The following is a 25,784-nucleotide window of genomic DNA, read 5'->3' on the forward strand; positions in this document are numbered from 1 at the left end:
GGGAACGCACTCACTTATAAATATTGGCTAAGTCCTAAGGGCTATTTGAGCCTAGATTGGGTAATACTTACCACCTGTTCACATGCCACACAACCATGTCAGCAGACAGTTTCACACGCACGGTTCACGGGCGGGCGTCCCCTAGCCCGGAACTACACATAGGTCATGCAGGCATGAAAACAGCATGCAATTTCATTTGCAGGCAAGCACATAAAGATGCTATGCAATGCAGCATTGGCATGAGCAATTTCCGTTCATGAAACCATATAAGACCAGGCGTTTCCAGGCAAGTATACGCAATACCAGACCCAGTGGAAAGCCAATCCTCCAGGCGTTTCCGGGCATGTACACAAAGGCACAAGTCCCAGCGGAAAGCCAAGTCCTCCAGATATTCTGGGCATGATAACATCAAGTCCCAGCGGAATATCATATCCAACTATACAGCATGACACGTGTCAATCACCTGCATAGGCATATTCCATAAGCAGGACACCAATCCAATATGTACATAGTGTGAAAGCAAGAGTGAACCATTTGGGTGGCCAAATGGTGACAGGGGGTCTCCTCCTGGAGGGGAGAAAAGCTGTTCCTCACGGGAACCAGTGAGGCTGAGACTGTGGCTGCTGCTGCAGCGGTCTCTGGGCGTGCTGCTGTGGCTGCCTCCCTCGGCGGCGCCCCTGTCCAGGCTGCCACTCCGAGGTCTCTGTGGCCTGAGCAGGTGTCCCGGAGGCAGCCTGCCGAGCCAAACTGTGGGCGGGCCATCAGTAGCCTGCCGCTGTGGTGAGGGCTGGGGTCTCCTGCGAGGGCAGGCCTTGGCTAGATGGCCGACCTGCCTGCAAATGAAGCACTGATTCCGGAGCCCCGAGAACTCCACTCTCTGATCTATCCATCCCCCCCCCCCCCCCCATCCTAGGTAGCTGAATGACCTTAGGAAGGGAGGAGATGTCAGACACCAACACTCTGACCGAAGGTAGCCCAGCTGCTCTGGCCACCACTGAAGCTGCTGAGGGGCCAGTCTCTAGTACCGAGCCCACCAATGCTCCGAGCCTGGAGAGGAGCGGAAGATACTCCCGGCGGAGTCCAGGGAAGCAAACTGTAACATGGAAAGGCGCTCTCCCTGCTCCGCCGGCTGCTGGGTCAAATCCATGTTGCAAGGTCTGAAGAAAGCCCGAGCACCCATGATGTCAAGGGGACTCATGGCAAGGACCTTGGCAACGCTCTGGGCGGCCTGGAACTCGATCTGGTAATGTCCACGGCCCAGTAGCTATACGTCCAGGATCTTGCCCACATCTGCAAGAAGGCGGGCCTGAAGAAGATCCCTGATCTCCCCTCTGCTGGGGCGAGTGCCGACTATACGGCAGATGGTGGAATGAGCCTGGAGGCGTTCCACCTCTGCGGTGAGGCTCGCTTCCTCTTCTGGCGAAAAAGAGAGCTTGATGGGGGTGTCCTCAGGGGCGGGCGAGGGGGCTGCGGATGAGTCCCTCTGAGGCGGGGCGGGAGGAGCCTCCATCAGAGTCTGAAGCTGCGGCGAAGGCGAGGCGAAGGCGGGATCCTGCTAGAACCGAGTTGCACACAGAGAGGCGGAAGACGGAGCAAAAAGGAAAACAAAACCCCCTGGAGGCGGAAGCAAGAAAAAGGGGGGGGGGGGGGGGGGGGGGGGCGGGAGCTGCGCGCAAGAGGGAGGGGAGGAAAGCGAGCTGGCGGAGGGGGGGGGGGACGGGGCACTGCAGAGGGGAGGAGGGCGCGAAGAAAAAGGGGGGGGGGGCGCGAAGGTGAGGAAGGGCGGCGAGCAGAGCAAGGCGGCGGCAGCGAAGGCAGGCGGGAGGGGGCGCAGCAGCGAAGGCAGGCGGGGGGGCAAGGGGAGGCGCGAGGAGCGAGGGGAGGCGAGGGGGCGAACAGGCAGGGAAGGCGACGGGCGCAGCTGTGCAGGCAACGCGAGCAGGGAGGGGGGGCGGGAGCTTCCAGGAGCCCTAGCCTTGGCTCGGGGGAGATCGGCAAATGTGACACTGGGTATTTATACCCCTTTTGGACAGCAGTCTTCTGGCTAAAATCAGTCTGCTGCCTTAAAATACTCCACGACTGAATATTACAGCATAAAATCCTAATTAATGCTGCGCTAGACTCCACACTTGGGCTGGGCACTTAGGCACATGGGAAATAGAGGCTGGGCACTGTGCGCATGCTGTCTTGGAGGCTGGGCAGCCTGTATGGGCTGCCCCACACTTGCCCTACAGCCCTCCTAGGGCTGGATACCCAGTCGGCTACCCTTGCAAAGCCTCTAGGACTGTCCTACAGCCCTCCCATGGCCTACCCATGGCTGGTGGGTACAGCCCGGGCCTTCCTGGCCCTTATGGGGATTGTCTTATACTTTCCCCATGCCCACATGAGTTCGTGGGGTAGCCCTATGGGCTGGCCCCTTTTCTAACTGCAAACCCTAATTGTCTACACAGTGTTCTGGCATCCGGTATCATACCAGATACACAGAGTCACTGACATCATTCCAGAGGGAGACTCATAGCGTGGACTGGCACTGTTTCATGTGCAGGACAATGCACACCTGACCTTGGACTCATGTATAGGACAATGCACACCTGACCTCGGATGAATGGGATGGAACCTTGGCTGACTCGTCCCGGACTGGGCTCACATGGGACCAGTTTACCATCCCAGGTCCTGCAGCTTTTGTACAGAGCGTCCAAGTGCAGGATGCATGTGACATTTTGTTGCTTTGGCCAAGAAAGAAGAGGCTCCAGTCAAGGAGCGAGCTATTAGACGTAGGTTGACTATGCTTCAGAGGGAACATGAGAAGCATCCTGTGTCCTCTTGGATCCCATACCTTTTCTCCACTGTTTTTAGAGTTGAGTTATAGGTGGCCATGGTTAGGTGGGCTGAGTTTGGATTTCATGCTAATGGGTGGCAGATGCATCAAACCGTTTTTCTCAGCACTTGGACCTATGCACAATAGAGATAGTTTGAGATGCTTGCAAGATTCTTAGGGAGAATTTGATATTGATCCAAATAAGGTGGAGTATTGCCTCAGATTTTTATCAGACCTTGCCCTCTAGAGAGGCCAACTCTTTGGATAGAGAAGCTCCACAACAGCTACTTTGGGAGATGTCACATGCACTCTGCACTGTAGTGCATGGTGACAAGATGGCTCATCATTAGTGCAACACTGTACAGCACTAGAACCCTTTAGGATTTGATAATTGTCGTACGCTGTGACCCCATTGTAATCCTTAGTCCAAGATATGTCAGGCACGAGCTATGTAGGTCATTCTTTAGCCTTAGAGAGTCAGTCAGTCAGTCAAAGTCCCTTAACCCACTTGGAGAGAATCATTCATGCATATAGAAGTCATAGAAGCCTTAGGGTTTGCATCAAAACATGTTTGCATTTTGCGTATAATTCATGCCATATGCATATAGACCATCTAGACCATTGCAGAAGCCTCAGAATAACATTCAATATTTTATCCTATTTATTTGACATTTTCCCCATATTATTCCAGCATTTATTACCATTATTTCACCTATTATCCAGTTGTGTAGCTTTATTAAACCAGTTGGCCAGTTTGCCAACCAACTGACCAGCAACATACCCATATAAATAGCATTGCTTCTTGCATTCCATAATCATTCATTCATCAAATCACTCAAGCGTTTCTTCCTTCAGCACAAGGAACATCCACGATTGAGCATTCAGCATCTCATCAACAAAACACAGCACCTTCAGCATTCAGTCACCACAGTACCTTGCGTTTTCAGCATATACACGGTTTTCAGCATTCATTCGTATCATCGTTTTGCTACAGCCCTTCCGGTGAAGGTAAAATGCATTCATACATTCATTTTCAGCATACATTCACAGCCTAGAACAGTCCCAATCAGCCCCTTCTCTCGGCCTCAAATTCGCAATCTTCCTACATTCCATTGGAAGAGTGCATAGGCTTGAGATCGGTCATCATTGGTGCTTCTACAGCCATGTACAGTTCAGCCCGACTCTTGGTCTTTCAAAGGTCTTGTGTTTGGCTTATCTACAGTCCAAAGTCACTTCCTCAGTCATTCTCTTCAAAGATAATAAAGCAAATACTCCTAGCAATAAGAGGGGGCCCTTCAGTGGGTAATTTGGGACCCAGTAAGGTGTACTGATCTCTCTCTCTCTCTCTCTCTCTCTCTCTCTCTCTCTAATCTCTTAAAGTTTGAAGTGCTAAAAGTGGATTGCTAAAGACTCGCGAAACTCAGGATCAAGAAGGCGGTGTGAGACTTGTGTGACAGGATCCTTCATCACGCATAGTTCCGCTGCATGTTACAGGAGAGCATGCCCATGCTTATTACATATGATACGTGTTCTTTTTGAATGCCCCTTTTCGATGGATGAGCTTAGACATGCTTTGCACGCCCTCTCGAAAGGCAAATGCCCAAGGGATGATGGCCACTCTCCTAAGGCTTCCTTTTTCTTGCAGTTTTGGGATGACATCATGATGTTACTACTGCTCTCTGCAGGAGATGTGGTGTTCTGGTATGATGCCCCCTTTTAGTTTTATCTACCTTGTCGAAAGGTGGGGATAAGATCAATATTAGATAGTGGAGGCCCATTACTTTGCTTGGTTCTGCTTACAAAATTTTAGCAAAGGCAGTTAGCATGAGGCTTCAGCCTGTTCTTCAGAGAGTTATTAATGATACACAGAATGGCTTCCTCCAAGAAAGCAGTATCTTTGATAACATCTTTTCATTTTGGGAAGCTGTGGAGCGGGCTAAATCTAGCCAACAACCCCTTGCCATTCTTTTGCTAGACTTTGAAAAAGCTTATGACAGAGTGGATTGTCACTTCTTGGAAGGCACGATGGCACGGATGGGTTTCTCTGAGGAGTGGATCAGAAGGGTCTCATGTATGTATAGGGAGGCCCACAACACAGTTTTAGCATGTGGAGGGCATGGTGAGCGCTTTCAGATCTCCTGCTCTGTGATGCAGGGATGCCTCTTAGCTCCACTACTCTACCTTTTAGTAGCAGAGGCTAGAAGTAGGTACCCCAGGGGGTCTCGGGCTTGAGGTTGCCTCTTTGCATATAGGAGGGGTTACTAGACTCTGAGTTAGCAGATGATACTGCTATGTTTTTGGAGGCTTCAGAGGCTTGTCTGTGTGCTTTCCACACTACTTTGGAGATGTTTTGTTTGGCGGCAGGCACCACCATTAATTGACACAAATCAGCGAGGTTTTAGATTAGTGACTCTCTGCAGACAGATTGGGTCTGGATGTGGGGTTGTCAGAATACGCAGCGGAGATGATGACCAAATTTGGGAACATGAGCAAACACAGTGCAGAAAAACAGCACAAGAGAAGGAGAGAGATAGAGGCGTGTAACTCTGCTTTATATACACAAGAAGATCCGCAAATACAAGATACAAAAGTGGCAACGGGTGTGGGGCCATTTTATATGGCCCCCAAAGTGCAGTCGGGCTGCTCTAGGATAGCCGACAAGCCTATAAACTCCACGACCAGCATCACACACCAGTCGGCTAGGTGAGTACAGTTGGCCTGCATGGAAAAGGTGTCCACGACCTGTAGCACTGAGTCGGCCAGCACCAATAGGCTAACAGCTATAGTTGGCCACCTACTAAGACCTCGTGCCACCCAAGAAATGCCACCCAAGCCACAGGAAAAATGGAAAAAATGGGGGAAAAATACGGGGAGTGAGGAAAAATGAGAAAACACCCACAAGGGCGGGCACACCCACAACAAAGGCCTTGGTGTCTAGACAAAGACAGGAGATGACTTCTAACACCCCCTCTTAGCTCTTGGCTGTGAAACCAACCACAGGGAGCTGGGGTGCCGCCTGAGCAAATCCTGAGATAGCAACTTCATGAAGAGGTCCACCGTATTGTCCTCCGTTGAACAGAACTCTAGCAAGATGTCATCAGCAACTATCTTTTCACGAACAAAGTGCCTCTGGATGACCGTGGGTTCCTCCAGTGGAAGCCCAATCCTGCCATGCAACCTCTGCAACCTCACCACCTCACAAGCAGCCCGGTACTCTGCCTCTGTCGTCGACAAGGCAAAAGATGACTGCCTCTTACTGCTCCATAAAACTGCTCCTGGGCCTGAAGTAGAACTCCTCATGTCTGAATCTTCTCCCCAAACCGAGTTACTCCATCCGTGGAGTCGGACTCCATCCATCAATCCCCCTCCTGTGTAAAAGAGACCAAGATCCTTCGCATGCTGCAGAAACCACAAGATACGAAATCCTGCCTCCCAAAGAGTCATTTGCAACCATGAGCTCAACAGCCTCATCAGGAAGCTCCCGTCCAATTTGGTATCCATCAACCAAATCAATGAACCGTTCTGCTTCCGAGTCAAAAAGGCATCATACTGCTCACAAGGATCAACACCTGTTATTACGGTGGGAAGCCAAGTCCTGGAAACCTGTCGAAGACCACGCAAGGCCTTCTGAAACCTGTCAACCACCCCCTCTGAATCCGGAACCACAAAGCCTGGAGGATCCACCTTCTTCTGCAAGTAATCAACTTCCACCTGCCTGGCTTTCCAAGAGGTCCCCGTGGAAAGAACATCCTCATCTACAGGAGTTTCTTTGTCCCGAATACTACGAGACATCAGACCATAGGTTACCTGTAACGTTTCCTCTAACTGACGAACACAAAAACTACCAACATCAGTACTGGAAAGTTCCTGCCAATTGCTGCCATCAACTGGCAAGCTATCCACCATCTGGTTCGAGAAAGCCTGCACATGTAGCGTATCCACACCTAAGTGGCCATTACCAGACTGCCACTCATCACAAAACTCAGGACCTGGGAGAGAATGCTGAAAGCTTGTAAACTCCATTCTCCACTCCGCCTTCCCAAACTACCTGGCTTGTTGCCTTGTCCCGGAGAGCAACAAAATGCTCATCAAACTCCACCCGTACGCCAGTCCTGCAAACGTGATGCACTGACAACAGATGAAAACCAAGTGTGGGAACATACAACACCTAGGAGGAATGCTTCCCCCCTTTGCCATCGAGAACTATCTCCAATCTGCCCTCAGTGTGAATTGGGATAGTGGATGTATCCCGAGTAAGAATGTGACCAAAATACCTGCAGAGATCCTGTTAAATCTGAATGGGAAGGAGTCATGTGCCTGGAAGCACGACTGTCTAGAATCCACTCCCGAGTATCCGTAGCGGCGAGTCCTCCAACCTCCTCCCTGCTCGAAGAAAATGAAACATCGGTGTCCATCACCTCAAGGTGCACAAATGCTGGAGTCTTCACGATTGCTGCTGAGGAGTCTTCACCCTTCTCGGTCTTCCGCTTGGGACATTGCCTCCAATAGTGGCCTTTCTCGCCACAATCATTACAGGTCCTCTCTGCCTTCAGTTTCTCGCAGTCTGAGTCGGACTTCTTCTCAAAAGACTTCTCCGATGAAGCCTTCCCTTTGCCCTTGTTGTTACGGCCTTTCGATCGTTGGCCAGTTAAGGCCTCCGAACTTCCACCTTGTGGAGGGTTCGAGAATCTTTCCTCTGGTCCAAGACCATGGGCACAAGCTCCTCCCACATGATGGTGCTGAGCCTACCACCACTGGTAATCAAAGACGAGTAAAATGGTGAGTACTGAGAGGGCAAATGCGACAGCAACGTTATGGCCATGTCCTCCGATGATATATCCTTCCCAGCCTAGAGAGCTTCTTGCTGAAGAGCCTGTAGCTTGTTAATATGCTCCCGCATTGTCGACGACTTTGCAGGGCTCTTAACCTGCATCTGTACTTCCAAGGAAATCCTCTTCATGGGCGATACCCTGTTATAAAGAGAAGCCAAATGCTGCCATATACCTCTGGCCAACGTCATATGCTTTACATGATTGATTACCTGCGGTATGCAGTTGAGGAAGATGAATGAACGGACCTTGGCGTTAACACGATCCCACAACTATGCCTGTGCCTCCCGGTCCTTATGAATCGACGGTAACTCTCCTTCCTCTACCTCCGGCCGTGGAACCCCAACAACAATGAAATCAGCAAGGTTGTAAGACTCCAGAACACATTCCATCATAACCTTCCATATGCCGTAGTTGTTCCCGTCCAACTGACGGTCCACCGGGAATGTGGGGAGTGTCGGGATCTTCATGTCTCTCAGCCATCTCAAGCAGATCTGCCATTGTGGGGATGTAACTGAAAAGGGTGGGAGGGTGGGAACAAAGAAGAATTTACACTTGCAAGTGGCTGTCCAGCAAGTCAGCCCGCCATCCTCTTGCTTCTCCTCTTCCCGAACAGTCTCGAACATTCCACCAATCAGCAACGCAACAGTCCCCCTCTTGCTCACACGACTCCCAAGATCTATCAAGAGCCTAGGGCTCTGATACCATGTCAGAATACGCAGCGGAGATGATGACCAAATCTGGAAACACAAAAGCAAATATTGTGCAGAAAAACAGCACAAGAGAAGGAGAGAGATAGAGGCGTGTAACTCTGCTCTATATACACAAGAAGATCCGCAAATACAAGATACAAAAGTGGAAAGGGGTGTGGGGCCATTTTATATGGCCCCCATAGTGTAGTCGGCCTGCTCTAGGACAGTCGACAGGACTATAAACTCCACGACCAACATCACACCCCAGTCGGCCAGGTGAGTACAGTCGGCCTGCATGGAAAAGGTGTCCACGACCTGTAGCACTGAGTCGGCCAGCACCAATAGGCTAACAGCTACAGTCGGCCACCTACTAAGACCTCCTGCCACCACAGAAATGCCACCCAAGCCTACAAGGGCGGGAACACCCACAACAAAGGCCCTGGTGTCTAGACAAAGACAGGAGATGACTTCCAATAGGGTTTACTTGGATTGAGAGAGGATGCACTACCAAATATCTTGGTTGTCAGGTTGGCATTGATATCGTGCCTGCACAACAATTCGCCCCTGCGCTCATGAGCATTAAAAGCAAACCTAGATGACTCTTCTCCCCTCAATGTTGGATTGGAAAAGGCTCATGAGTCTCACGGAGGATGCCTCACACACAGCACTTGAGAGGCACTAGTTAGAGGATTATGCAGGTGAATGCAACCATACCTAACCATTTGATCACAGGAAACTTTGTGGAAGGGCCTCATTACTTATGGTTTGCGGTATTCTCAAGAACAGGGGTACCTATTCAGGTTGTGTGCCTTTCCACTTTGGGTGAGGATCATGTACCGGTCTTTAGGATAGATGGCTCTTGGAGAGAAGTGTTGAGCAGGATATCATTGAGGGTTTGGTGGTCCGGGTTGAGAGTGGTGGCAGGGTAGGAAAGCACATTTATATTGATCCATCTCAAGGGATGATTACGGACTTTGAGACCTTTGGTTATATGATGGGTGTCCTATCAGATACTTGCACTGAGACCCCGATGAGTGGGAGTGGAGGGATGCTATTAACCCCATGCAAAGCATGCCCTTCTTCAATTCCATTGTGTGGAACGCTAGACACTTGGTTTTGGGACAATTCAGAGAATCTCTACCTCTAGACTGCATTGGGAGGCTTATGGGATCACCCTTGACATTCAGGGAGACTTGATTTCTAGAGACAACGCTTTTTTCCAAATCTTATGCAAGGCACAGCCGCTGGCCTAGTCTTCTTGGCGGAGGTTGTGGCATGTGTACAGGGAAACAAAGATTTCCTCTTTTATTTGGCTTCCTCTACATGGAGGACTTGCCAGCAACTAGTGGAGATCGGTCATTGGCGCTAGCTAAGCTTATCCGAGATGTGCAAGACCTTCAGAGACAATTTACCATTGCTTATGGGAGTGTAGGGAGGCACTGAGGATCTGTACACATGCCACAACCTTTGCCAAAAAGCTCCGTGAATGTCAGCCTATGTGTCACGTGCATCCCGCACTTGGATGCCACGTAGACATTTCTGTACAGAAGGTGCAGGACCTGGGATGGTGAACTGGTCCCATGTGAGCCCAGTCCGGGACGAGTCAGCCAGGGATCCATCTCAGTTGTCCGAGGTCAGGTGTGCATTGTCCTGCACATGAGTCCAAGGTCAGGTGTGCACTGCCCTGCACATGAAGCAGTGCCAGTCCGCGCTGTGAGTCTCCCTCTGGAATGATGTCAGATGTTCTGTGTATCTGGTTTGCAACTGGATGCTAGACATCTGTAGGCATGTAGGTTTGCATGTAGAGATGGGGCCAGCCCATAGGGCTACCCCAGTGCGAAGATTTGCACTTGCACTTGTAGTGTGGGCATGGGGGAGGTGTAGAACCACCCCCAAGGGGCCAGGAGGGCCCAAGTTGTGCCCACCAGCCATGGCATGGGCTGGAAGGGCTGTCGGCCAGCTCTAGAGCTTCTGGACAGGCAGCCGACAGGGATTAAAGCCCTATCCAGCAGGTCGGCCAGGTGTAGGGAGCAGTCCCACACCCATGCGCTGATTTCCCAGCAGCCAGGAGCTGTCCCAGAAAGCTGCGCAGAATGGTCAGCATGTGGCATAGTGTGAAAGCAATTTATTAAAAAAAGAACCTAGTCGTGGGGCTATTATTAGCTGGTCGACTGGATGCAAAAGGGGGTATAAAAGCCCAGCCAAGAAATCAATGAGATCATCTCATAATTCACCAAGTGCATCAAGCAAACAAGGGCCAAGACAGCCAAGAGGCTGCTAACGCAAAGGGGTGAAGGACTGAAGGTCAAGGGCAGGTTTTCCAGCCAAGAAAAGGTCAAGTACTTTGTATTTGTTTTCAGATTTACATCATTCTAATAAAGCAAATACACCATACGTGGTGGGGGCCCTACAGAGGGTAATTGGGACCCAATACTGTGTCCTCTCCATCTCCCCCTTCTCTCTCTATTTTCTGCACATCGTCTTTCAGTTTGTGCGTTAATTCCGTCGCGAAAAGAGTGCTGATTTCTGAGTTTTGAAGTACCGATCCTTCTTCGAAGCTTCCGCATATTACAGTGGTATCAGGGCTCACTTCAAGGACGAAGATTCAGCAAAGAAAACCAGAAAATTTTTTCGCTCGTGTGGTTGGTTTTTAGACGCCGGTGGACTACCCCTTTCGGAGTGACTCCTGTCCCTCGAAGGACGGTTGGTTTTTAGCCTCCGGAAGCCTCCGGAAGTCTCCCACACAGATAGTGGATGGTCAGATTGCGTTCCGGAAAGGAATTGCATTTTCCCGCTATGGCGAGTTTCGGCGACGAGAGAGAACCAGAACCATGGGACCAGAGTGAAAAGAGTGCTGATTTCGTTAATTCCGTCGCGAAAAGAGTGCTGATTTCTGAGTTTTGAAGTACCGATCCTTCTTCGAAGCTTCCGCATATTACAGTGGTATCAGGGCTCACTTCAAGGACGAAGATTCAGCAAAGAAAACCAGAAAATTTTTTCGCTCGTGTGGTTGGTTTTTAGACGCCGGTGGACTACCCCTTTCGGAGTGACTCCTGTCCCTCGAAGGACGGTTGGTTTTTAGCCTCCGGAAGCCTCCGAAAGTCTCCCACACAGATAGTGGATGGTCAGATTGCGTTCCGGAAAGGAATTGCATTTTCCCGCTATGGCGAGTTTCGGCGACGAGAGAGAACCAGAACCATGGGACCAGAGTGCACTAGGTAGCCCAGCTAGGGCACCCGGCTTGAGTGTCACAGACATGTTCCAGCAGATGATGCGAGCAATCGCAGACCAGAGAACCAAGTTGGATGAGCAGAAGGCGCGGATTTTGGCTCTGGAGGAGCGTTCTCGCTCTCCAGCGTCGCGTTTTCCATCTCCTCCTCCCTCTCCTTCCGTATCCCAGATACTAGATCCTCGTCACAGGGACCCTCTCGCGGGGTCACAGCCGCAGCCAAGCTCCTTGCTTGAGATGCAGATGCGTGCATTGGAGATTCGACAACGAGAAGACGACGCCATGCGACGAGTGGAACACGAGCCGAGGACGCCAGATTGACACCGGCGGCGCCCTCCAATCATTTTCCCGAGAAAATGAATTTCAGTAAGTATAATGGTAAACTCGATCCCACTACTCTGTATTCATGGTTACATCAATTTGAAGCTTACTTTGCCGCAGTTAGGAAAACAGATATTGACAAAGTGATCTTAGCTAGTTGGTACTTGGAAGGTGAGGGCATTCCTTGGTGGACTCAATGGGCTCATGCCCACACCAGAGCAGGTATGGCAGCTTATGTGTGGGACGAGTTCGTCCGCGACCTTAAGCAGCGGTTTCTACCGCCCCACTACCTTGAGCGACTCGAAGACGAGTTCAAGGGAGCGCGTCAGAACGCGCAACCAGTCCTTCAGTTTGCTAATAAAATTTCGACCTTGTGTCTGCAATTAGGCTCGTCTGATACGGACAAGAAAGGGTAGTTTTTGTATGGCCTGGACACGCAAATCCAATGGGAGGTGCGTATGTTTAGGCCAGCCACCTTTGAGGACGCACTCTCGCTTGCGCAGAGTGTAGAAATGAAACACAATGGTGGCAAGCCCAAAACTTCCCAGCCGGCTTCTCCCAAGGCTAACGCCTCGGGGGGGCAAAAGCCAGAACCAGACGGGGTCTTCCCCCGGACAGAGCCCGGGAGCCTCTAGCTCCAAGAACTCGAACAATGCGTCTAAGCTTACTCCAGACCAGAAAGCGGAGGTAGGCAAGACAGGTGGCAAGTTGAGTGCTGAGGAGCTTTCTCAGTACAGGAAGGAGGGTAGATGTTACTTTTGTCACACAAAAGGACATACTTCTCGGGATTGTCCGAAGAAACCTCCAAAGGCCACCGCCGCCTCCACAGCTTCCGTGGTGAGCACAACTCCCACACAGACCCCAGCGGCTACCCCTAGTTCTTCAACCCCCGGTGCTTCAGTTGGAGCAATTATTAGCCGGGAGCTCGAAGATAAGCAGAAGGGCGCCCATGACCAGGAGTATGAGCGCAACGAATTGCTCAAGTCCTTTGGCTACATAGGTGGCCAGAGAGTCGTCGTCTTGTTTGACAGCGGCAGCACGGAGGATGTGATCACGGAAGAGGTCGCTAGGCGTGCCCGTTTCGAGCTGACTCCGGTGGACAAACAAGTTGAGGGTTTTAGCACAGGTATGACAACGAGCGTCAAGTATGAAGCTCTAGGTGCTAAGTTAGTGATTCAGGGCATAGAGTTTGTGCGTGACTTTGTGGTTGCCCCTCTTGTAGGAGCAGACATAATTTTGGGTATCCAGTGGTTTCACAAGTTTCTTCCTGATGTCAAGTGGGACAAGCACACGTTCCAGAACAAATGGAATGTGTCAAACGCCCCGGTGACCATTAAGTGTGAGCCAGGAATTCCGAACTTTCCGCTCATAAGCCACTTGCAGGCTAAGCGAGCAGTCAGGAAAGGCGCACAGTGTGCCATGATTTACATCTAGACAATCCAGATGGTGGCCAGTGCTTTTGAGAAGTACTCGGTTCCAGATTGATCGGAATGTGTCAAACACCCTGGTGACCATTAAGTGTGAGCCAGGTATTCCAAACTTTCCGCTCATAAGCCACTTGCAGGCTAAGCGAGCAGTCCGGAAAGGCGCACAGTGTGCGATAATTTACATCCAGACAGCCGAGACGGTGGCCAGTGCTTCCGAGAAGTACTCGGTTCTCCATGAAAAGTTCCAGAAGATTTTTCTTCGGGACAGTCTCCCTCCCCAGCTCCCCCCGTCCAGACCGGAGGATCACAAGATTGACCTCCTCCCAGGCTCGGAACCCCCGAGCAAGTTTCCGTATCGCCTTTTTAAGGCAATGGAATCGGAGTTGGACCGCCAACTCCAAGAATTGTTGCAAGCTGGCTTCATCCGCCCCAGCGTGTCGCCATTTGCAGCACCGATCTTGTTTGTCAAGAAGAAAGATGGGTCTTCTCGGTTGTGTGTCGATTATCGTGCACTCAACAAGCTGACTATCAAGAGCAGATTCCCGATGCCTCGAATTGACTATATCCTCGAGAGGCTGAATGGAGCTAAGGTGTTCTCCAAACTGGATTTAAAGAGTGGGTACCACCAGGTACGGATTGTAGAGGGGGACATCCCCAAGAGAGCCTTCCGTACAGAACGGGCCCACTATGAATTTGTGGTTATGCCGTTTGGATTGACGAACGCCCCAGTTACATTTAACCGCATGATGCGTATTTTCCGGGAGTTGATTGGAGTGTGTGTGTTCATATTTCTGGACGACATGCTCATATTTTCAGCTACAGTTGAGGAGCATGACATTGATGTGGAGAAAGTCCTTAAGCTGCTGGAAAGCAACGAGCTCTATGTCAATGAAAAGAAGTCAGAATTTTATCTGTTCCAGGTACATTACTTGGGATATATAATTAGTGCTGAAGGCATTCGACTTGATCCGGCTAAAGTGGCCGAGATTGTTAACTGGGAAGTACCTCAGACCGCTTATGACATTAGATCATTTGTGGGTATATGCCAGGCATATTCCACCCACATTGACAAGTTTTCTGATCTCTCGGCAGACCTCACCGATCTGCCAAAGGGAGTGAAAACAAGGAGGCAAAAGATTCGAATGACTCCACGAGCGTTGGAGGCATTCCAGAACCTCAAGGTGGCTTTGTCAGAAGCGCCTTGTTTAGCCCTTGCCTCATGGGACGAACCATTTCAAGTGATCACCGATGCGAGTAACATCGCAATTGGAGGTGTATTGCAACAAAACGGTCATCCGGTAGCTTACATGTCTCCTAAGTTACTGCCCGCCGAAAAGAACTACTCAGTCTACGATCGTGAACTCCTAGCGGTTATACAGGCCTTGAAACATTGGAAACATTTCCTGTATGGCCGTGACTTCGAGGTTCGCACTGACCATCAGGCATTGCGCTGGATTCAGACAATGCCAAGTGCACAGTGGAGTGATTGACAACACCACTGGAGTCAGATATTCCAGCAGTTCGGTGGTATGATTGAGTACCTTTCAGGAAAGGCCAATCCCGTGGCCGATGCTTTGAGCAGGAAGGGACAAGTATCTGCGATTCAGACCACTAGACTTGACCTTGTTGGTACAGGACTAGAAGACATGAAGCACACGTACGCGGATTCCGAGGAATTCGGTACACAGTGGGAACAGGCATTGGATGCCACAGGACCATGCCATTTTCTGATACGCGATGGTTGGCTTTTCTACAAAGGCCGACTATGTGTCATGAAATCATTCCGGGCAGCTCTTCTCCATGATGCCCATGACGCCATTACAGGTGGTCATAGGGGCATGAATTCGACTCTGGAGAAATTAGAACGGCAATACTATTGGCCAAAGATGAGGCGTTATGTGTTTACATATGTACAACGCTGTGATATTTGTCAAAAGGTGAAAGCTCCTCGTGGAAAGAAGATAGGGTTGTTACAGCCTTTGCCAATTCCTGAGGATCCTTTCCAGGACATTTCGATGGACTTTGTGACAAATCTGCCTCCCAGTCCGAGTAAGCGTAATACGCAGTGTTTAACTATTGTTGATAGGTTCAGCAAATTTGTTATGCTTATTCCTTGCAGGGCCAGTGTGACCGCCGAGGATGTTGCCCAGCTATTCATTCGGCATTGGTACCCGATTGGTGGGATTCCTAGGACCATAGTGTCAGACTGAGATGCCAAGTTTACCAGTCATTTTTGGAGGGCATTGTTTGATAATTTTGGTACTAAGTTGAATTTTTCCAGTGCATTCCACCCACAGACAGATGGCCAGACAGAGATATACAACCAGTTGGCCTTTGATGTGCTGAAGTGTTATGTCCACGATCAGCAAGGTAAGTGGGAATCGTTTTTGCCTTTAGTTCAAGCTGTTTTGAATGACTCTTTTTCTTCAGCTATTGGCAGGACTCCATATGAGGCAGCGTTTGGAAGGCCTTTCCAGTCGTTGTTAACCAGGACTTCGTCTTCAGTACCTGAGGCGAACAGAGTGACGGAGTCTTACCAGGAGATCCTAGAGTCCGTTAAAGACAGATTGGCTAAAGCGCAAGAGGCCTACACTCGACAGGCCAATAAAGACCGAAGGGACATGAAGTTTTCGGAAGGAGATTGGGTGTATCTTCAGATTATGAAGCAAAGATTGAAGCAGGTGGGCAAGCGATGCCCAAAGTTGTCTTTCAGGAGCTTCGGACCATTTCCCATCCGGAAAAAGATTAATGAGGTGTCTATGCAGTTAAAGCTACCTCCGAGTTGGACTATGCACGATGTATTCCATGTCAGTTGGTTAAAGCCATATGCAGGTCCACCCCTTTGAGAGGTCAAAGACGAAGCGGAACCAGACGTTATTGATGAAGCAGAAGTAATGGTTCCAGAACAGATTCTTCTGCACCGTTTCAAGCATGGCTCAGGCCGAAGACTACGACAGTTTCTCACGAAGTTTCAAGACCGAGGAACTCATGAAGCGGTATGGCTCGACAAAGGATTTTTCGAAGACTATCCGGCATTATTGACGGATTATTTGGAGGCTATGCAGCTTCCGTCAAGTTAAGCAGAAGGGGATGTCACGTGCATCCCGCACTTGGATGCCACGTAGACATTTCTGTACAGAAGGTGTAGGACCTGGGATGGTGAACTGGTCCCATGTGAGCCCAGTCCGGGACGAGTCAGCCAGGGATCCATCTCAGTCGTCCGAGGTCAGGTGTGCATTGTCCTGCACATGAGTCCAAGGTCAGGTGTGCACTGCCCTGCACATGAAGCAGTGCCAGTCCGCGCTGTGAGTCTCCCTCTGGAATGATGTCAGATGTTCTGTGTATCTGGTTTGCAACTGGATGCTAGACATCTGTAGGCATGTAGGTTTGCATGTATAGATGGGGCCAGCCCATAGGGCTACCCCAGTGCGAAGATTTGCACTTGCACTTGTAGTGTGGGCATGGGGGAGGTGTAGAACCACCCTCAAGGGGCCAGGAGGGCCCAAGTTGTGCCCACCAGCCATGGCATGGGCTGGAAGGGCTGTCGGCCAGCTCTAGAGCTTCTGGACAGGCAGCCGACAGGGATTAAAGCCCTATCCAGCAGGTCGGCCAGGTGTAGGGAGCAGTTCCACACCCATGCGCTGATTTCCCAGCAGCCAGGAGCTGTCCCAGAAAGCTGCGCAGAATGGCCAGCATGTGGCATAGTGTGAAAGCAATTTATTAAAAAAAGAACCTAGTCGTGGGGCTATTATTAGCTGGCCGACTGGATGCAAAAGGGGGTATAAAAGCCCAGCCAAGAAATCAATGAGATCATCTCATAATTCACCAAGTGCATCAAGCAAACAAGGGCCAGGACAGCCAAGAGGTTGCTAACGCAAAGGGGTGAAGGACTGAAGGTTAAGGGCAGGTTTTCCAGCCAAGAAAAGGTCAAGTACTTTGTATTTGTTTTCAGATTTACATCATTCTAATAAAGCAAATACACCATACGTGGTGGGGGCCCTACAGAGGGTAATTGGGACCCAATACTGTGTCCTCTCCATCTCCCCCTTCTCTCTCTATTTTCTGCACATCGTCTTTCAGTTTGTGCGTTAATTCCGTCGCGAAAAGAGTGCTGATTTCTGAGTTTTGAAGTACCGATCCTTCTCCGAAGCTTCCGCATATTACACTATGCCAAAAAGCTCCCTTGACATTGAGGGAGATTTTTGGCGGAGGTTGTGGCACGTGTACATTGAAACAAAGATTTCCTCTTTTATTTGGCTTCCTCTACATGGAGGACTTGCCACCAACTAGTGGAGATCCGTCATTGGCGCTAGCCCAGCTTGTCCCAGATGTGCAGGACCTTCAGAGACAATTTACCATTGCTTATGGAAGTGCAGGGAGGCACTGATGATCTTGACTACAATAGCACACCTTTTTGGAAGGATGAGGAGAGACGCTTACATTTGTTTTGGTGCTCTTGTTTGGTTGACATAATTGGGCCCACAAATCAGGTTTGAAGTGTACGACAGAGATTTGATCGTGCGGGTTACGTAGGGAGTGCGTCAGCGGTGTCTTCTTCTGGACATGCCAGGGTCAAGCTACATACCTCCAGCACAGAGGTTGGACACTGCATGGAAGATTATTGCTAGCATCACAGCGTGGCACATCTGGAAGGTTAGATGCAGTGAGGCCATGGAGGGCACTTTGGTTTATGATACCTAGTGCATTTGTAGGATCTGGTTTGATATTATCCACATGCTCTTGGCCACGTGGGCCAAGATTCAAGGATCTTCGAGGGCCGTAGAGAGAAAACGTGGCCAATTTCTGAGAGAATGGGATCATGGCATTTTTTTCACTCGATCTCATATGGGGCCTTGCTGGCAGCACAAGGCACCCGATTGGTTGAGATTTTCCCCTTGCTTGGTCTGAAATCTCCCTTTTTGAAAATTTTTTCCATACTTAATAGAAGTCTCTTTTCCGGAAAAAAAAAGTTGGAAGAAACTGCCTGCCCACTTAAGACTCCTTTGGGACGCGAATATGGCCCATGTGTACGGCTGGTATGAGCTGATGTCGTTGCGGCAGTGTCGGGGCAGGTGGCTGATGTTGATGTTCGGTGTGTGAAGAAATCAGAGAGGGGTGCATGGGTGAAGGGGATGAAGGGAAGCACAGGTATGCAAGGAGAAGAAGAGGAGGTGGGTGTAGAGCTACACACACGGGGAGCTTGCTCTTTCCCGAATCTGTGATTTTAGGAATTTAGAATTGTCCTAAGTAATTTAGTCACTCGTATTAGCCGGAATGCATTAGCCCTAGGTGTATGGTGCACTCGGATAATGCCTGGTGACATGAAAGTGGATACCATCTTCTAATCTTGAGCACACATTTCTATGGTAATCAAGATTGTTATTCATTTTCTTATTAGGTTACAAACAGATGGAATGTGCGGACCCGTAAAATACAGGGACTTTGGTCTCAAGTGTTGGATTGTGTCCATAAGCTGCCTGCTTTTCATGTGTTTTTGGACCCTCGAAATCTGAATCAGCACGCTACGAGGCTGGCAAGAGAAGCAATCAGTGCATTGAGGAGTGACAACATTTTGGACCTGAATCCAAAGAATGGCAGCCAAGTGTGTACCATCTGTTTAGAAGCTAAACATCAGACAGAGATATTCAGAGTTTTTGGATGTTTTCATGAATTTTGCCGCTCGTGTATCGTTCAGCATGCAGAGGTCAAAGTGCAGGCAGGTCAAGTGCCGATTTGTTGTCCACAATTTGGCTGTGATTCGATTCTGGGCCTGGCTCAATGCCAGTCTATATTGTCTCAGAGGTGGTATGACTTGTTGAGCAAGCGTTTGATTGAGGCGAATATACCTGAGTCAGAGAGGATATACTGCCCATTTCCGAAGTGCTCTGCCCTTATGGACAAAAGGGATATAGATGCAATCAATGCTTCATCCAGTGCTTCATCCAGCACAGTTACAGCACGCAAGAAGTGTGTAGAGTGTGCCCGGCTTTTCTGTGTGGAATGCAGGGTCCCTTGGCACACCTCAATGTCTTGCCAATACTATCAGAAACTCCCTCCGGAGTTGCGGGATGCACAAGATGCAAAGCTTTATCAGCTTGCTGAGAATCAGAAGTGGCAGTGTTGTAAAAAGTGCAGGCGCATGATTGAGCTTTCGGAGGGCTGTTATCATATGACCTGTCGGTAAGTTTCCTTTTTCTTTTTTTAAAAAGGGCAAGAGAAAGTGAGGTTTGCTTTTTTGCATCTTTTCATAGTCAAGAAATCAACCCATGTGACGATGTTGGCTGGGATGGATAGACAAGATTGCCTGTCCACTCATGGCAGGGATGGCTGTGTATCCAGATTTAAATTTCAAGTGCTGACCCCTTTTCTTTTGTTGGAGGGGATTAAAAACACCTGCTTGAAAAGCTTTCAATGAATCATGGTGCAGGTGTGGTTATGAGTTTTGCTATCTATGTGGAGAGCAGTGGAAAGGCAAAGCTCAAACTTGCCAATGCCGACTGTGGGATGAAGGCTATCTAATTCATCAACCTATACCCGACTTGCATAATCAAGCTTTCAACTTCAACAATGATGTTTTGGAGGACTTCGAAGCGGAATCATATGGAGACCACGAGGAGTTTGATGAAGTGAACAGGAGGTCCGATTTTCTCTTTCTTTCTCCTGGGCCAAGGAATTGGTCATATAAGACGAAACTTTGTAGGTACTGGGTAAGAGGTGTATGCTTTGCTGGAGTGAGCTGTAACTTTGCCCATGGGACTCATGAGTTGAGGTGAAGTTAGTTTAGGGTGCTCAAATTAGCCATTTCAATGAGTGCTAATGGGTGTTTTAGGAAGGATGCATTTATGGATGTTACTTTTTGGGATTTGGTGTTGGTTTCTTGTCCTTCTCCGATCCATCCAAGGCATGCCCACATGGTTTGTGCAAAATAATAACTGTTGGATGTGCACAGTCAAACTCTTTAACTCTTCAATTGATGAGCTCCTTCCATACACACGACTTTGTAAAGTATATGTTAGTTTCTTGTGCTGCTTTTTCCTAAAATGATAAGACTCGTACTCTTATTTTAAGAATTTCCATCGTCGAATGTGCTGAGAGAGCTAATCATTCACCTAGGTAGGGTAGAGGGGCCATATTATGAGCACTTGTCATTTACAAAATGTACCTTTGCCCTTTTCATGAGCAGTAAGCTTCTATTTTTTGTGCAACACAATTTTTGACGCAATTCGGACATGCTCACTTATGATTGGTGAATATGCTGTTCAAGAAGTGGCTCCTGAGTGTCCATCGTTTGAGTAGCCAGGTTTAAGTCTTTCTCAAAATTAATGGGTTAGCTTAGATTGGGTGGATTGGCAGGTTTGGGTGCCTCTCCAGGTCGTCGGCTAGTATTGCTGTGTGCCTCAATAAAACTAGTAATGGTCAGCTGGGAGATGAGGGGCCTAATGTTATAGCAGATTTCTAAACTTTGTAGGCGACACGAATAAGGTGGTACTAAATCCCCCCCACCATCCGAAAACAAAAAGTATTGACTTCAGTATATATCAAAGCCTAAAAGCATTCATTCACCTTCATCCTACAGATTGTAAGAGGAATCTTGAAAATCTAAAGTCAAAGCTGTGGGCTGAGGGCTCTCTCAATCTCTCTCTAAAAATGTGAATTCTTTGCTAAATGAGAGGTGCAACTGTACCGGACTCTTTTTAGTGTATCCTGCAGGAAAAGTGGCCACCTACACCATTCCCTTGTAAAGGTCAAAGTCGCGGGCTGGGGGCTCTCTCAATCTCTCTCTAAAAATGTGAACTCTTTGCTAAACGAGAGGTGGAACTGTACCTGACTCTTTTTGAGAGTAGAGAGCTCAGAAGCGTAGTGTATCCTCCAGGAAAAGCGTCCACCTACACGATTCCCTTGTACGGGAATCTTACACGACACCTATATGATATGCTGGATTATGCCACACCAAACATCACACATCACTCCTGTATCATCCACCCTTTTCACCCCAGCTAATGTTACATGGGCTGTTAAAGCTGCACAATGAGCTGGCAGAGCTCTCATTATTTGACCTCTCTGTAATAGGGCTCTGTGTGAGGGCTTCCCCCCCTTGTTGAAACACCAACACCCTCGTCCCTTTCCGTAAGGTAGGAGACCCATGGATCCCATTAACTAGAATTATCATGATTGGTCATATAATGAGCAAGATCTATGGATTTGGCTTGAAGGCAAGGATTTGCCAATTGGCAACCACAAGGGCAGCATTGGACTACTGGCCAAGCAGGCTTCACGAGGAACTTTTCAACATTGGATCTTATATTTACCCTTACGGCTATCATAGAGGAGGGGATCGCCATGTGTACCATTGCTTTGTGGCTTTTAGGAAGGCTTTTGACTTAGTTCTTCAATCTCACGTGATACATCGCTTACATGAACTCCACTTCTCATTGGATATGATAACATCGCTTACATGAACTCCACTTTTCATTGGATAGGATAACATCGCTTACATGAACTCCACTTCTCATTGGATATGATATGGAGTGTGATGCTTCTTTATGATTGCCAGGGTACTAGTACTAGTTTGTCTTTCAAAACTTGGGGTCAAAGAAGGGTGCCCATTCTCTCCCACACTATTTGAGCTCTGCATAGATGAGATATCTTCATTTGTGGATAGGTTTGTAGGAATAGGATCATTGTTGGTCACTGTTGTGGTATCCATCCTGCTCTATGCGGACGTGATTGTCCTTATCTCTTTCTTAGTAGAGGGCAACTAGTTGCATTGCACAGGTTTTGTGATGAGAGAGACCTTATGCTCAATCGTGGCAAGACCAAGAGCATGATCTTTAACACCTCATACTGCAGATGAGCTAGCATGTTTTTCCTATACATAGGTACTCAAGTGGAGATTGTCTCCTCATACATATACCTTGGGATGGCTTTCAGATCTATGAGGTTAAGTGCAGGGGCACACCTAGTGAGAGGGTATACATCAGCTATATAGACACAGGTTGCCGCCTATGAGCTCCATGTATTATAGAAATGAGAAAAAAACAATTCTGTCTCATAATCAGTTCCAAGTCCAATCCCTTATTGAATGATGTGAGTTCCTTGAGCACCTGCGTGTGCGCGGGTGCTCCTTGAGCTTTCGTAAAGAGAACCCACATGGCGGTGACTGTTGTGTGCCTTTCGACCTTCGTGGTGTGGCTGCTGTGCCTCTGTTTTGACCTCTGTCACTTGCCGCCTTCGTGGCTGGGTCCTGTGGCCTAAAGTTGCCGTAAAAGAAACCCTCAAGTCACATGCAAAGAAAACCCTCTAACACTACGGACACATATATATTAACTTACACAACAAACAATTTTAATGTATCAACTTGTATAGCAAACTATTTGGTATGAACTCATTCATACGTTAGATAACTAGAAGCATTAGTTATACAAGTTTAACTTGTATGTGCAGGATTGGAGGAAAAACAGACCTAAAGAAGTGGTAGGTCAGGAATGTCTTGCCATGGATATTGGGGTTTACTAGGTGCCCAACGCTTGAGAAAATTGATTGACAAATCACAAGGACCATATCCTATTTCTGAGCTACCACCAAGGGAGTATAATGTGGAGACATTTTGTTTGAGCTCCCACCTACGTACAACCAATATAAAATGGATGGCATGGAGCAGAGATTTGATGGTCATAAATATGGACAAGCCCACAAAGAACAAACATGTCTATAAATTGTACTGTTCGTCTAAGCTATTCCTTGGGATCACTGGAGTGTCATAGGGTGACATGTCAATACTATTTCAACAATAAGTTCAATGATTCCCAATTTCATGGATATTTGAACATGCATGTAAGCAAAGGACTTCCAAACAGAAGAGGACAGGACAAGAATAACATGTCATTATTTGCAAGAAAAATGTTTCTTGTATTGCAACATGCAATTGTATGATATACTATGTGCTACCTGAAGATAGAGGCATGGCACGCTTGGTGATGCACGTGGGCAAGCACAAACATGGGGTCCAAAGTGGGACATCAAGAGTAGCTATTGAAAGGATAAGGAAACTTGTTCGGATAGTTTTGAGGGTGGATAGAGGGAATGGTCCAGGAAAAATTCAAATGATTCTGGCAAGTCAAATAGTTTTGAACTCCCTTGTTTTAGATAACAATGGTGCTATGGGAGACACCAAGCTTAGCAATTTCTTGGAAGAGGTGATGCCGCTGGTGCAAAATCAAAGGCAAGTTTCTTTTGTTCTAAACTTAATTAGAAAAGATTAATGTGACGTAAAATTATAATGGATGTCAAATGTATAGTTTTTCTCTTGATTGTAGGTTCAAGAGCATTGTGGCCTATGAAAAACATAAATAGACATATATTATAGGAGATGGATCTGATTACATTCTTCAATTAAAAAGGAAGTGTATGTTCCCATTTTTTCATGACAGTTGGTTTCTTGGTCAATCATGGCAGATGAAGTAGGAGCCAATTGGATTGCAATCCAGACAACGTACAATGGGGGGTCCAATAATGTACATGTTGGACAAGAGAGATCATGTCTTTTTCATTGGGAACAGAGTTTGCAGAAGCACACAAAGAAACTTGTCCTAAATGAAAAAAGAGAAGAACATCTAAGCATGCGTGAGGAATGGAGGTTATGTAAAACAATAGAGGCTACACCCAGGCAAGCTAATACAATTAGGAAATGGTGGGGAGATGGGACCGTGCCAAAGGAAAATATTAAAGCATTAGAAGAATGATTTAAATGGTGGGAAGACAAAATCTCATTGGGGCTGCCTACACATGGATGTATGTATAATGTCATCCTTGGTATTTTTTCATGAAGTAGATGTTCAAGGAATTTTGAGAGTATTACTAATCTTTGGACCTTGTAGGATGATAATTGGGAGTGGGCAGCCATTCCAAATACAAATCTTTTTGAAAGTGTGCATGCTAGCTAGCTAGCTGGAGAAGGTGGAAAGGGGAAGATTTCATTGTATGATGCTTGTGTCTCTGATGTGATCAATTCGTATATTCAATGTGCAAAGCCACTTGGATATTTGACCGGTCGCTGTAATGGAACTAAACCCTATATGGATACTTTTCTCAAGAGAGTTGGTTCTAGTAGCACACCAGGTCTTGCTTGTGTTGCCCGTGTGGTGCAAGGAGTAGGTGCTAGTACCCCTATGTTTGAGGAGCCATTAGTTCATGTTGATAAAGAAATGGTGCAAAGAAAGAAGAGGTTAAACACATTCAATAGCTCACATAGACCAGGGTATGTAATGGAATCAAGGCATTGCAAGCCACGCGCACGTCCATGAAAAATTAGGTTTGACACAAACTTGTCAAACTAGCCACTGCATCCACCCAAGACAGTTGTTTGTTTGGATGAATCCGATGAGTATGATGCAAAAGCTAGACGAGAATCAGATGTGCAAATGGCACCCGACTCTAGAGACGTAATGATAGTTGTCGAGGAAAATGTGCACATAACATTGTGGGCCATTAGGAGAATGCCGCCTCATTGCAAAAGAAAGTGTTTTGGATTGATACAAAGAAGAAGGTGCACAAACTTGATGGAGAGTGGGCTACCAAGACTAGTGGCCCCTTCTTTCTGGTCGGAAAGAACATGGAGTAAAAAGGTTATAGATGTTATAACCCTACCACTCATGAGATGCAAGTAAGCAAAGATGTCTTTGATGAGATGAGTAGCTAGTATGCACCAGCATGAAGGCAACATAAGATGTAGATGTAAGAAGTGATGATGATGCACCACATGTAGAGCAAAAATCACAGGTGCTTAGTATACATGGAGAGTCCTCTAGCAATGGATCCAATGTTAGACCATGGTCAAGCAGGTTAAGAATAGATGTAGGTACACATGTATCACGCAAAGGGAAGGAAAAGGTAGATCAACCTTTTGTGCCACATAACTTATATATGGACAGTGACTCTAGTAGCTCTAAGTAGAGCCTTAATGAGGAGCTTAGCATTCCGCATGTGCTTAAATCCTAGTGTAAGGAGAACGAGGGCTATTTTGAGGACACCTGGTAGTAGTCCAGGTGTACGCACGTCTACGACAGTTAGGTACCCTGTTAATAGGTTAAGATATGATGGATATACAGCCCATCATTATGCTTACATGGTTAAAGAAACACACGAGTTGGATCCCACTTGTTTTGAGCAGGCACTTGGAAATAAGAAATGGAAATATGCCATGAATGAAGAGATGGCAACATTGGATACAAATGCAACATGGGAGTTAGTGCCCTTACCTAAGAAAAAGAATGCAATTGGATGTAAATGGGTGTATAAGGTCAAGCATAATGCTGATGATTTAGTGTGAGCAGGTTGTATAAGGCAAGATTGATTGCCAAAGGCTATGCGCAGACTTATGGCATTGACTATGAAGAGACATTGAACCCGGTTTGCAAGAATGGCAACCGTGAGAGCTGTTATTCCTATGGCTAAAGCAAAGGGTTGGTC

General features: G+C 47.9%; 1 protein-coding gene across 2 annotated transcripts in view; it reads left to right on the forward strand.

The window, feature by feature from the left end:
• The window catches only part of LOC147636539 (E3 ubiquitin-protein ligase RSL1-like), a 69,923-nt gene extending 49,616 nt beyond the window's left edge, over positions 1-20,307 (forward strand). The window contains exons 2-3 of one of the 2 annotated variants that reach the window (XM_086802007.1): positions 18,715-19,496; positions 19,744-20,307. In XM_086802007.1, the coding sequence (XP_086658133.1) occupies positions 18,715-19,496; positions 19,744-20,089 (1,128 nt within the window). In that variant the 3' untranslated portion in view covers positions 20,090-20,307. The remainder of the gene's footprint in view (positions 1-18,714; positions 19,497-19,743) is intronic. The other variant, XM_086802008.1, reaches the window with a different exon arrangement.
• The last annotated feature ends 5,477 nt before the right edge of the window (positions 20,308-25,784 follow it).

This window comes from Cibotium barometz, chromosome 8 (assembly GCF_041138505.1).
Source record: "Cibotium barometz isolate CiBa-2024 chromosome 8, ASM4113850v1, whole genome shotgun sequence".
Classification (NCBI taxonomy): Eukaryota; Viridiplantae; Streptophyta; class Polypodiopsida; order Cyatheales; family Cibotiaceae; genus Cibotium; species Cibotium barometz.